The 13,699-nt window shown below is 43.6% G+C and overlaps 1 protein-coding gene across 5 annotated transcripts in view; it reads right to left on the bottom strand.

Annotated features, from left to right (window-relative positions):
• Positions 1-13,699, bottom strand: part of OMA1 (OMA1 zinc metallopeptidase) — a 55,752-nt gene that overhangs the window by 28,766 nt on the left and 13,287 nt on the right. For all 5 annotated transcript variants that reach the window (XR_008846699.1, XR_008846698.1, XR_008846700.1 and 2 more), the window contains exon 4: positions 9,957-10,133. Coding sequence is in view for 2 of the 5 variants with exons in the window: in XM_056532950.1 (XP_056388925.1) it covers positions 9,957-10,133 (177 nt within the window). In the remaining 3 variants the exon portion in view is untranslated. The remainder of the gene's footprint in view (positions 1-9,956; positions 10,134-13,699) is intronic.

The following is a 13,699-nucleotide window of genomic DNA, read 5'->3' as shown; positions in this document are numbered from 1 at the left end:
TGGAAGGAAATAGCTAAAATGAAATAGAATTCAATCTGAATGCAAAACAAAAAAAAAGAAAAAGCTGCAATGTACAGTAGACAAATGTAGCAGTTTTACTGTCCGGCCTACGACACAGATTAAAGGGGTACTCCGCCCCTAGAAATCTTATCCTTTCTTTGCAGCATTCAACGTTCGTTAAGAACGCCAGCTGCTGCACCGGAGGCTCGTGACGCTATGTAAGTCTATGGGAGGGGGCGTGGCCATGTCATCAGCACCACATCGCTAGTCATCATGCACGGAGCAAAATTCGCTCTGTGCACCTGATGACTGGGCTGCAGCAACAGAGATCGCGGGGGTCCCAGCAGCGGAACCCCCGCAATCAGACATCTTATCCCTTATCCTTTGTATAGCGGATAAGATGTCTAGGGACGGAGTACCTCTTTAAGATACGCAATTTAAGGGCTCGTTCTCACGTCCGTAGTTTTTATCCTGATCATGTGACAAAAGGGTGGGGGAGGGGGGGAGCCTTCGCACCTAGCGGGAAACTGCCTCAAAGAGATTACAGCTACAGTGTTGATACAGTGCAGTAAGGCTGCCATTCACACTACAGTGGTCCCTCAAGTTACAATATTAATTGGTTCTGGGACGACCATTGTATGTTGAAACCATCTTATGTTGAGACCAGAACTCTATGGAAACCTGGTAATTGGTTCTGAAGTCACCAAAAGGTCATCCGGAAATAGGAAAAAAAAGTGAGGATTAAACAAAAATAAGTAGATTATGAATCTAGATAAAGCAAGTCCCTACATATAAAAGTAAGAAAGATCTGCTGGGAGCTGTAAATCACTGTCTATGTCAGTGTTCCCCAAGCAGGGAGCCTCCAGCTGTTGCAAAACTACAACTCCCAGCATCCCCGGACAGCCAAAGGCTGTCCGGGCATGCTGGGAGTTGCAGTTTTGCAACAGCTGTGGGCACCCTGCTTGGGAAACACTGGTCTATGTAGAGAACAGGAGCTTCTTCAGGGTCCTATACAGTACACACAGTGTCCTAAAAAAGTAACATGGAGTCGCCCTCACCTGGTATCCAAAGGAGCAGGTAACCCCGGTACAGTGAAAGTTTACAGAACATGTAATACCTCCCTGTACTGTAGGGGGCGCTACCAGACATCAGTCAGTGCATACGCTTCAGTAATACAGGGGTTTTACCAGTGAATGTCCATTCTGATTGGTCGGTTCTTCCAGCCATTGATACGATTCACAGATCTGGACTGTCTGTAGCATTGTATGTTGAGTCTGGTTTCAAGTTACAATGGTCCAGAAAAGACCATCCTATGTTGAAACTATTGTATGTTGAGGCCATTGTAAGTTGAGGGATCACTGTACTTATAAAAGTAATTCCACCTTGCAGCAGCCTGATATTAAAGGGGTACTCTGGTGGAAAACTTTTTTTTTTAAATCAACTGGTGCCAGAAAGTTAAACAGATTTGTAAATTACTTCTATTAAAAAATCTTAATCCTTCCAGAACTTATTAGCTGCTGAATACTACAGAGGAAATTCTTTTGTTTTTGGAACACAGATCTCTCTGCTGACATCATGAGCACTGTACTCTCTGCTGACATCTCTGCCCATTTTAAGAACTGTCCAGAGTAGGAGAAAATCTCCATAGCAAACATATGCTGCTCTGGACAGTTTCTAAAATGGACAGAGACGTCAGCAGAGAGCACCATGCTCAGCAGAGAGCTCTGTGTTCCAAAAAGAAAATAATTTCCTCTGTAGTATTCAGCAGCTAATAAGTACTGGAAGGATTCCATTTTTTTTTACAGAAGTAATTTACAAATCTGTTTAACTTTCTGGCACCAGTTTATTTAAAAAAAAGTTTTCCATCGGAGTACCCCTTTAATTTCAATGGGTTATGTCAGTGTTTCCCAACCATGGTGCCCACAGCTGTTGCAAAGCTACAACTCCCAGCATGCCCGGACAGCCAAAGGCATCAGATGTTGGGTGACAACCCTTATGTTTCCCATTACAGTGCCTATAAAACTTTGCCCATTCGTTGGCTGCCGGGCATGCTGGGAGTTGTACACTGCTCAAAAAAAAAATAAAGGGAACACTTATTCCGATAAAGGATCAAAGAGATTTTTAGTTAGATATGATAATACAAGGTCCAAATCCCAAGGGGAAATAAGATTAGATATTTTCGGTCTTATTTTGGATACTGCTGAAAAAAACCTTTTGACCCATTTGTGTTCAGCAATGCTGACATCCCAAAAAAACAGCCAAAGGCTGCCGTCTGAACTTAAAGATAAACCTATATTAAAACCATCCGGCAGGAAATCTAATATTCTGGGAATATCTGGGTTAAGAAGATCCGGAGGAGAGGAGCCAAACCATGATAAAAAAAAATGTTTCCATTGCTTAAGGTAAATGGAGGATGTAGAATCCATTTTACTTTTTAGGAGAGTTGTTCCAAAATCGTAAAATTGCTCACCTATAGTTGTTGTGCAGACAGGCAGGACACTGGCGATCGCATGCAACAGGTTGCAGTATCGGGAGGCTGCCGGTCGTTGGTCCCGCTGCACACCCGAGAGTAGTGAACAATAGCAGACTTTATTAAGTTATATAACTTACAGTGCGAATGGGACAACGCGTTTCAAAGGTTCATCCTTCTTCAGGTCCAAAGGACCTGAAGAAGAAGGATGAACCTTTGAAACACGTTGACCAAAGGACCTGAAGAAGAAGGATGAACCTTTGAAACACGTTGCCCAAAGGACCTGAAGAAGAAGGATGAACCTTTGAAACACATTGCCCAAAGGACCTGAAGAAGAAGGATGAACCTTTGAAACACGTTGCCCAAAGGACCTGAAGAAGAAGGATGAACCTTTGAAACACGTTGCCCAAAGGACCTGAAGAAGAAAGATGAACCTTTGAAACACGTTGCCCAAAGGACCTGAAGAAGAAGGATGAACCTTTGAAACACGTTGCCCAAAGGACCTGAAGAAGAAGGATGAACCTTTGAAACACGTTGCCCAAAGGACCTGAAGAAGAAGGATGAACCTTTGAAACGCGTTGTTCCATTTGCACTGCAAGTTATATCACTTAATAAAGTCTGCTATTACTCACTACTCTCGCGTGTGCGCCTTCTAGCCGCAATCGGATTTTTCTGCCGGAATACTGCGGTAGCCTTGCCAGGTTATCCCACAACCAGCTGTTTCCTCCACTTTCTTAGAGAGACCCTTTTGTTCTAGCACCAGCCTCTCAATAGCCAGACTGACAGCTGGAGATTCTTTACATCTTTGTGGAATAGAGGGTCCCGGCACCATAGATCGTCCCTCTGAGGAAGAAGAACGGGCTCAGCTATGGCAAGTTCTTTTAGAGGACTGAACCAGCTTCTTTTCGGCCACATTGGGGCTATGAAGATTCCTTTTCCTCTTCCTAATCTCACCTTCTGAAGAGGAATTGGCGGAAATGCGTATGCGAGATTGAAATGCGTATACTTGTTGAAGAGCGTCCACCGCCTCCGGGTTCTCTCTTGGGTTGAGAGAGAAGAAGCAATGAACTCTGCGATTCTTCTGAGAAGCAAATAGGTCTCTCTCTGGAAGGCCCCAGCTTTGAGTCAGGGAGAGAAAAACTCGAGAATTCAGGGACCATTTCCCTGGATCCAAAACATGCGTCACGCCCCCTCCCATAGACTTGCATTGAGGGGGCGGGACGAGATGTCATGAGGGGGCAGGCGTGAACACGGAAGCCCGCACACAGCGTTCAGGAACTTAAAGGGGTATTCCAGGAAAAAACTTTTATATATACATTAACTGGCTCCAGAAAGTTAAACAGATTTGTAAATTACTTCTATTAAAAAATCTTAATCCTTTCAGTACTTATGAGCTTCTGACGTTAAGGTTGTTCTTTTCTGTCTAAGTGCTCTATGATGACACCTGTCTCGGGAACCACCCAGTTTAGAAGCAAATCCCCATTGTAAACCTCTTCTAAACTGGGCGTTTCTCGAGACAGGTGTCATAAGAGAGCACTTAGACAGAAAATAACAACCTTAACTTCAGAAGCTCATAAGTACTGGAAGGATTAAGATTTTTTAATAGAAGTAATTTACAAATCTGTTTAACTTTCTGGAGCCAGTTGATATATAAAAAAAAAGTTTTTTCCTGGAATACCCCTTTAATGTTCCGGACGCTGGTGAGCGGAGTAACCCTTTAAAGGGGTTCTCCACCATAAGGTGATTTTAGTCTGTACCTGGCAGGCAGTAATGGACATGCTTAGGAAGGATCTGCGCTTGTCTTGGGGCTAAATGGCTATGTTGTGAGATTACCATAACACTGTGGCTAGCTTTTTTTGGACTGGTATTTTCGGTTTGATTTTTCTTTTTTTGACTACAAATCCCATAATTCCATTTTCCTCCCTCCCGCACATCAGCCACCCTATCCATTGAAACATAAATGAGCTGCATCCATTCAAAAGACCTGTGTTTTTCAATCAGGGTGCCTACAGATGTTGCATATTGATCTCTCTCCCACCAAGCGATCGCTCCACCCATTGAAGCAGACAGGCTCCCTGTCATCAGCTGACTAGTGATGTCAGGTCTCAGCCGCATTGCAACCTGGGAAAAGCAGTCATTTTGTATGCTGTTAAAAATAAATATTGGGGTGAAAAATCACATAAGAATTGTTAGAAAACAGTCACACAGAGGTACAGACACTATATTATGAACTACACTAACTTTACAGCCCCTGTAGCATAGTCAAATAAATAAAAAATCCTGGAATACCTCTTTAAAGGGGTACTCCGCTGCCCAGCGTTTGGAACACTGTTTCGAACACAGGAGTGGGCGCTGGGAGCTTGTGACGTCATAGCCCCACCCCCTCAATGCAAGTCTATGCATAGACTTGCATTGAGGGGGCGTGGCGTGACATTTTGAGGGGGCAGGGCTATGACATCACAAGCTCCCAGCGTTCGGAATAGTTTGTTCCAAACACTGAGCAGCGGAGTACCCCTTTAAAAAATTGGCTGCTGGGTTGTCTATTCTCTTCAGATGTACTGCAGAAAAGGGATAACATGTTTTTTTCTGCCCAAATTAATATTTTCTCTGCTAGAATCTTCAGGGGGGGGGGTCTTGTCCCGCCCTGATGATTGATAAAGGCCACTGCTGTAGTGTTGTCCGAATAGACCTTTACATGAAGGCCCCCACTAGATTTTTTGAAGCTTTTAAAGCTTTTAATATTGCCTTTAACTCTCGATAATTCGAAGAACAGGTCCCAGTTTTTTGAGACCAGGAACCCTGAAGTTGGAGATCTTCCACCACAGCGCCCCAGCCCCACAGACTGGCATCTGTTGTTATGGAGATAGATGGATGAGAGATCCTGGGTACCCAAACAAGATTTTCTTTCTTCAGACACCACTTTAGATATCTCCTTCTCAGCATACTTGCTAAGGAACTGTCCCAAGGAGTTCTGTTTATTATACTGAAGTACATTGTTTTTTACAGTTGACAAAAAGGGGAGGTTAGTTATCACGTCAAAATCATCATGTTATACTTTGATTGGTTATTTGAGTATTGCATCTGTATATATTAGCATTTTAAGCATTCATTTGTTTCTTAACCATAGGTCACTTATGTTGCCATTTACCTTTTCTACCAGAAAATTTTGGATGTACCCATCCTTCTGCACAGTCTATATTTCTTCAGATGTTTTGTCTCTAACTTCCAACTTCTTCTTTATCTTTCATCTTTTGGCCTCGTCCCAAGGTCTTCATCTTAGTTACAAGCAAATAGCAAGCTCATATGTCTCATAAGGAAAATAATGTTTTTCTGCAGCATATTAGCATATATATATAGATCTATGTTTAATATATATATATATATATATATATATATATATTTTTTTTTTTCTTTTTTTTATTGATCAGTAATCAAAATCATAATGGTCATCCTTATCAAAGCTGGAAGTCATGGACCCCAGCAAGGACATGGCCTTCCTCAACGTAACAATTTTCTTTCGCATTATCTCCTCTATCTTCTGCTGAATAGAGGATACTTTTTCCACTGGAAGAAAGGTCTTCTGTACCTCTGAATTCAGGATCGTGCCTAGAAATCTCTTGGTTCTGGAGGGAGAGAGATCAGACTTCGGGAAATGTATTATCCAGCCTAAGTCTTGTAGGCATGACACTGTCTGCTGGACATGCAGAGAGAGAAGGTGATAAGAATTGGCAGTAATCAGTAGATCGTCTAGGTAGGGAATGACGGTAATCCTCTCTAGGCTCGGGTGCCAAGGATATTCCAAAGGGAAGAGCTTTGAATTGGTAATGAAAGACTTTTTTTTGTCTAATTGGACTGCAAATCGAAGATATTTCTGATGAGGCTTGAAATTAGGAAGATGGAAATAAGCGTCTTTTAAATCGATAGTCGCCCCCATCCAGGCTTCTTTCTGGATTAGTGGAATGGCGGACTTCAACGTTTCCATTTTGCACCTTTTGTATGTAATACATTTGTTTAATTCCTTTAAATTTATAATGGCCCTGAAGGAACCATTAGGCTTTGGAACTAGGAATAGGTTGGAATAATGTCCTATGCCTCGTTCTTGCTGAGGAACCGGAAAAATAGCGCCAAGGGATAACAGATCTTTTATACCTGAGCCTCAAATTGGCATCTTTTGATCCTACATCTGTAATGCGATATCTTTGAGGTGGAGGGAAGGAAAAACTCGATTCCAGAGAGTTCATAATAAATCGCTTTTTTGAAATGTTCGCCCACTGGCGACAAAATCGAGTGAGTCTTCACCCCACCCGTAGACGGTTATTGATTTTTAGAAGAAGGGTTTGAGGGAGGGTTAAGTAAGAATTCTCTGCTCTTGCCTCCCTTTGGGTAACTCCATCCACCCGATTTTCCCTTTCCTTTATACTGCTTGTTTTTGGAAAAGGAATTCTAATTCGTTTTTTGTTTGGTAGATTTTTCTTCAGGTAAGACCTTTTTCCTGTCCGCAGCTTGTTCCAGAATTTTATCTAAGACTTGGCCAAACATGGTGTTACCTTGGAACGGAATACCACAAAGTTTCCTCTTTGAGGTAGAACCCCCCTGCCAATTTTTAAGCCATAAGGCTCGCCTGACTGAGTTGGACAGAACAGACGATCTGGAAGCCATTCTGACCGACTCAGTCGAGGAATAAACTAAGAAAGCTGTTGCACGTTTTAACATAGGTACAGATGACAATATATCTTCTCTGGAGGTCTTATTAGTAAGAGGCATTTCTAGTTCCTCTAACCAGATGAACAAGGATCTTGCTACAGTAGTAGCCACAACATTGGGGTTAATCTAAGCAGAGTAAGAGTCCTACAATTACCTTAAAGGGGTGCTCTGGTCCTAAGACATCTTATCCCCTATCCAAAGGATAGGGATAAGATGTCTGACCGCGGGGGTCCTGCCGCTGGGGACCCCCGCAATCTTGCATCCGGCGCATACCTCTTTGAGCTGCATGCCGCGCTGCCAGCTCACAAACTGCCGGGTGCCAACCATGGGGCCGGAGTATCGTGTGACGTCATGCCCCGCCCCCACTATGCAAGTCTATGGGAGGGGGCGTGACGCGGGATGGGGGGTAGTTGGGCGGCTCAGTGACTGCACACGGAGGCGGAGTCGTGACGTCACGATACTTCGGCCCCGTGGTTGGCACCTGGCAGTTTGTTGGGGATTTCACCGTGACGCCCCCTTCCATAGACTTGCATAGCGGGGGCGGGGGAGGCGAGGCGGGATGGGGGGTAGTTGTGCGGCTCAGTGACTGCACACGGGGGCGGAGTCGTAACATCACGATACTTCGGCCCCGTGGTCGGCACCTGGCAGTTTGTAGGGGATAAGATGTCTTAGGGCCGGAGTACCCCTTTAACAATGTGTCCATCTTCCGATCTAAAGGATCTTTTAGTTGAGAGCTATCCTCAAATGGTAAGATACTTTAGATACTTGTACGTCAATTTTAGGAATTTCGTTCCATAGCTTCGTATCCTCCTCATTAAACGGAAATCTGGAACGGAATTCCTTGGAAAGTAACAGTCTTTTCTCAGGTTCTTTCCATTAAGAATAAAGGAATAAGATCCTAAATAGTGTCATGAACGGCGAAAACCTGTTGTTTTTTTAGGTTTCAATCCCGCAAACATGAGATCTTGGATAGAAGTGGATTCTGCGGTTTCAGGAATGTTCATTGCATTTCTTACAGCATTAACCAGAAATAATATCCCTTATCGTTCCTCTGGGTACAAGGTTCAATTACTTCACCTTGAGAATTGTAACTTAAAGAAACGATATCTACTACGGAATCGGAGTCAGAATTTACAAACACGGTGGTTTTCCGTCTTTTTAAAGGAGAAGGAAACGAAAAAGAAGGATGAACTGAAACATGTGAGGGATCAAGCGGTGGAGATGGATCAATAATCTGAGCTTTGGGCAGAGCCGCAGCAACAGAAGTTTAAACTTCAGATTTAATAATAGAACGAAGATCCTCCAAAAAAGACGGGGATTCCTGCTGAATTATCTTATCCATTCAGGCTTTACATAAGGGCTTATTATATCCTTCATGCAGTATAATAGAACAGACCCCACATTTCTTATGTTTAACTTTAGGTTCTTAAAGGGGTACTCCGCCCCTAGACATCTTATCCCCTATCCAATGGATAGGGGATAGGATGTCAGATCGCGGGGGTCCTGCCGCTGGGGACACCCGGGATCTACCATGCAGCACCCACCTTTAGCGGCTTCCGGAACCACTGGAGGTCCTCAGGCTGAGTCCATCTCGACCACGAGGACAGAGCATAGTGATGTCACGGCTCCGCCCTGTGTGACGTCACGCTCCGCCCCCTCAATGCAAGTCTATTGGAGGGGCGTGACAGCTGTCACGCCCCCTCCCATAGGCTTGCATTGAGGGGGCTGAGCGTGATGTCACACGGGGGCGGAGCTGTGACGCCACTATGCTCCGTTCCCGTGATCGCCAGTAATCAGACCCGGAGCGAACACACTCCGGGGACTGATTCTAACGAGGTGCGGCGTGGAAGATCACGGGGGTACCCAGCGGCGGGACCCCCGCGATCAGGCATCTTATCCCCTGAAAGGAGAGAAGGGAACCCATAAGAACAGGAAATTATAAAATACTATTCTCCCCCCCCCCCTCCCCCAAAAGAAAGTAAGTGAACCCTACTGGGTCAGCTACTTACTGGGTTGCTGGGTCCTGTGCGCTCCAGAGATGTATAGCGGGCAGAGACCGAACTATCCATGGTGATCCAGAGGATGTTGGATAGACCTCGGCTTCCTTATATGTCCCAGGGTTTGAATTTGGTGCCCGCCTCCCAAAAAAACAAATTCCGGCATCTTCCAGTGGGCGCTGCCATCTTGGAGGTGGAACTTACGGTTTCTGGCCAATCACAGAGGACGTATGTGCGTGCCACGTCACTAGCGCGTATGACGTCATCTTCACACGCACAAGGTCCCCGCTGGCAAAACCCACAAGCGACCAGGGGAACCAGGGCACCCGCGGACGGACAGCTGAATTCGGTCCCCTGTATAAACTCCTGGAGTGCCGCAGGGAACCAAGAGCGGGACCGGGAGACACCAGCAGAAACAGACCGCGACGCGGTACGGGATAATGGAGAGGGAGGCCACCGCGACCGATTCAACACGCCGGAGCTCCACCACCTACAGCCCGCAAAAAAAACACAGGTACAGACCTCTCTGCACCCCTGCTCCACAGGAACAGGAAACACTTAGGGGGTATGGAGGGAGGGGCCTTTTAACCTCTCTTGTGCTTCCTGTTCCTATGCAGATAGGGGGCAATCTCATGTGGTTCTGTCATGAGGGACGATCTGAAAAACTTCATTATTTTTAAAAGCAAAGTAAATTTTATATTTACCATAAGGAGTGCAATAGCAAAAAATTAGTTTTAATAAGAATGCCCATTTAAGGGGTTAAAGGAGTATATACCACATCTCACCGGCAGCACGAAAGCGTTGATGACATCCGGCTGGTCCACGATGTGCACGGTCCACTTCATCCGGGACACCTCGGGAAGGTCGTGGTTGCAGGTGATAAGGCGGTCAACAAGCTTCTGCACCAGCTGATAACGCGCGTCCTCCGCGGGGAGCAAGACCTCCTTATACTCCTCAGTCAGCTGCCAGAAGAAAACGCAAGAAAACACGTAAGATCAGGAAGGCGACAGCTCAGCACATTATGGGCTTTAATCTCCCTCTTATTAGAAATGTCCTATCTGTTCTGTAGGGGGGAGGGGGCTGGAGTCCATGAACCGGGGGAGACCCCTGAAAGACGACTCTGTGCGCCGTTGTCAAAGTCGCTTTATCTTTGAGAAGAAATTAAAATGGAGGACGGCAGATTTGCTGCGCTTGGAGAAATCTGCTGCGACCGGCAATGTATTCTATGTATTCTGTCATAGGGACAGAAAGGGGAATAAAAAAGGAAATAATTGGTTTCATTGTCGGGTGAGGAGATAATCTGCCGCGGCTCCTGCTCTGCGAGGAGACGGAACGTAAAGAGACTTTACTGACACAATGAGACGGAGAAGTCCGCGCCGTCACCTGCCGACCCTATTCACCACTACGGACTATAATCCTAAATACAGGAAAAAACATTTAGGAGGTACTCTACTGGTCTGCACTTAAAGGGGTTATCCAGGAAAAAAACACACACACATATATATATATATATATATATATATATATATATATATATATATATCAACCGGCTCCAGAAAGTTAAACAGATTTGTAAATTACTTCTATTAAAAAATCTTAATCCTTCCAGTACTTATGAGCTGCTGATGTTGAGTTGTTCTTTTCTGTCTAAGTGCTCTCTGATGACACCTGTCTCGGGAACTGTCCAGAGTAGAAGCAAATCCCCATAGCAAACCTCTTCTACTCTGTGCAGTTCCTGAGACAAGCAGAGATGTCAGCAGAGAACAATGTTGTCAGAGAGAAAAGAACAACTCAACTTCAGCAGCTGATAATTATTGGAAGGATTAAGATTTTTTAATAGTAAGTAATTTACAAATCTGTTTAACTTTCTGGAGCCAGTTGATATATAAAAAATAGTTTTTTTCCTGGAATACCCCTTTAAGACTGTATCCACATAACTTTCCCAGGATCCTGAAGGATCGCTTTGCAGCAATGAGGGAGGGGGCTTCATCTTGTCATTCAGGATTCCGGGATAGCTGGTGTATATGGTCACACAGCTCTCCCAGGACACATTCCTGACCTCATACTACCAGGAACAACATTCAGGGACTGGAGAAATCTGGGGTCTATGAATATAATTCCGTATGGATGGAGAGACTGTAGGGAAGTTGGGTGACAACTGTCATAGAGCTGGACGGCCGCCACATTGTTTGTCATCCATTTAATTACAGAGTTAAGGATTTACTTGACTATACACCTTAAAGGCACTACATGCAAAATCCTGCAGCAACAAAAAAGGTCACCCAGCTTTTCAGGACTCTGTAATGACAAATCTACATAGAGCTATGGAAATTGGTAGATAGATATGAGATAGATAGATAGATATGAGATAGATAGATATGAGATAGATAGATAGATATGAGATAGATAGATAGATAGATAGATAGATATGAGATATATAGATATGAGATAGATAGATAGATATGAGATAGATAGATAGATATGAAATAGATAGATATGAGATAGATATATATGAGATAGATAGATATGAGATAGATAGATAGATAGATATGAGATAGATAGATATGAGATATATAGATATGAGATAGATAGATATGAGATAGATAGATAGATAGATATGAGATATATAGATATGAGATATATAGATATGAGATAGATAGATAGATATGAGATAGATAGATATGAGATCGATAGATAGATATGAAATAGATAGATATGAGATAGATATATATGAGATAGATAGATATGAGATAGATAGATATGAGATAGATAGATAGATATGAGATAGATAGATAGATATGAGATAGATAGATATGAGATAGATATCAGATAGATATGAGATAGATAGATATGAGATAGATAGATAGATATGAGATAGATAGATAGATAGATTTGAGATAGATAGATAGATAGATATGAGATAGATAGATAAATATGAGATAGATAGATAGATATGAGATAGATATTAGATAGATAGAGCATATGGATCTTATACCCAGCTTTCCCAATGTTTCAAATGATAAATCTTCTCAGTAATGATCCTATAAGGACTAGAATTGTCACACAGGAGTCTGAGAGAGCTGGGTATTCGATGAGAAGAGTCTGTCATCATATCAATCTATTGTGACATGGTCCCCGACATCTCCTCATCAGGACAGAATTATGTCTCGGTGCTGTTCTTTGCCTCGAGCACCATGAATCTGGAGCGCCCCCTGCAGCCCGGCGCATGGAATCAACCAGAAATCTTCACATGTGCAACCTCAAACCAGAGGTAACACGGAGTTCTGGGGAAACCTTGGAGAAAACCACCAACACTCCTCTCCCAGGGCTGGTCACCCAGCTCATCCAAAGAACAGAACGGCAGATGACCCTGGTTATAGAGAGATACATCTCTTACTTTCTGATAAGATCATAGCTAGGCTGATGTCTATTCAGGACTATAATAAACTAAGGGGACGACCTTTATGGCCACAATCACAGGTATTACAAAGCTGGTTACCCAGCTTTCCCAGATTACTGAATGCAAGATCTATAAAAGGAAACATCTGCTGCCACGACACAACTTCACAGGGTAGAATGCAAACCTATTAGGATCTTAGGAGAGCTGGGTGCTGAGGATGTATTATAACCCTGATCACACCCTGTGAGTGGAGGCCTTGTGTTCTCTTATAATAGAGAGGGACATGTGATCGCGAGGAGTCAGATCCGCTCCCGTATATCTCACAACGCCGTTACGAGGCATCTCGAGTGTCTTTATTACCGCATTAGTGTCCTGCTGCTTTCACTAGTTTGGCCTTGAAAAATTGTATTTTTTTCCCTCTCCTTTTACTGAAGTAGTTTCTTTTAAAATTCATTCGTTTTTCATCACAGAGAATTGTTCACAGCTGGTACTTAACTGCGCAAATGACACATCCGTCCTCTATTGTTTAAGTAGACGGCAGCGCCATTCATCTCTACTGAGGGAATATAAGTGCCAAAAGCGGGAGGCCGAGGATCCTGCATGAACAAGGCCCTGTACCCTGCATTAGTATATAATGTATGATACTCCAGAGCTGCACTCACTATTCTGCTGGTGAGGTCACTGTGTACATACATTACATTACTTATCCTGTACTGATCCTGAAGTATATCCTGTATTATATTCCAGAGCTGCACTCACTATTCTGCTGGTGAGGTCACTGTGTACATACATTACTTATCCTGTACTGATCCTGAGCTATATCCTGTATTATACTCCAGAGCTGTACTCACTATTCTGCTGGTGAGGTCACTGTGTACATACATTACATTACTTATCCTGTACTGATCCTGAGTTATATCCTGTATTATACTCCAGAGCTGTACTCACTATTCTGCTGGTGAGGTCACTGTGTACATACATTACATTACTTATCCTGTACTGATCCTGAGTTATATCCTGTATTATACTCCAGAGCTGTACTCACTATTCTGCTGGTGAGGTCACTGTGTATATACATTACATTACTTATCCTGTACTGATCCTGAGTTATATCCTGTATTATACTCC

Source organism: Hyla sarda, chromosome 7, assembly GCF_029499605.1.
Source record: "Hyla sarda isolate aHylSar1 chromosome 7, aHylSar1.hap1, whole genome shotgun sequence".
Classification (NCBI taxonomy): domain Eukaryota; kingdom Metazoa; phylum Chordata; class Amphibia; order Anura; family Hylidae; genus Hyla; species Hyla sarda.
This window is presented reverse-complemented; position numbering and strand designations above follow the sequence as displayed.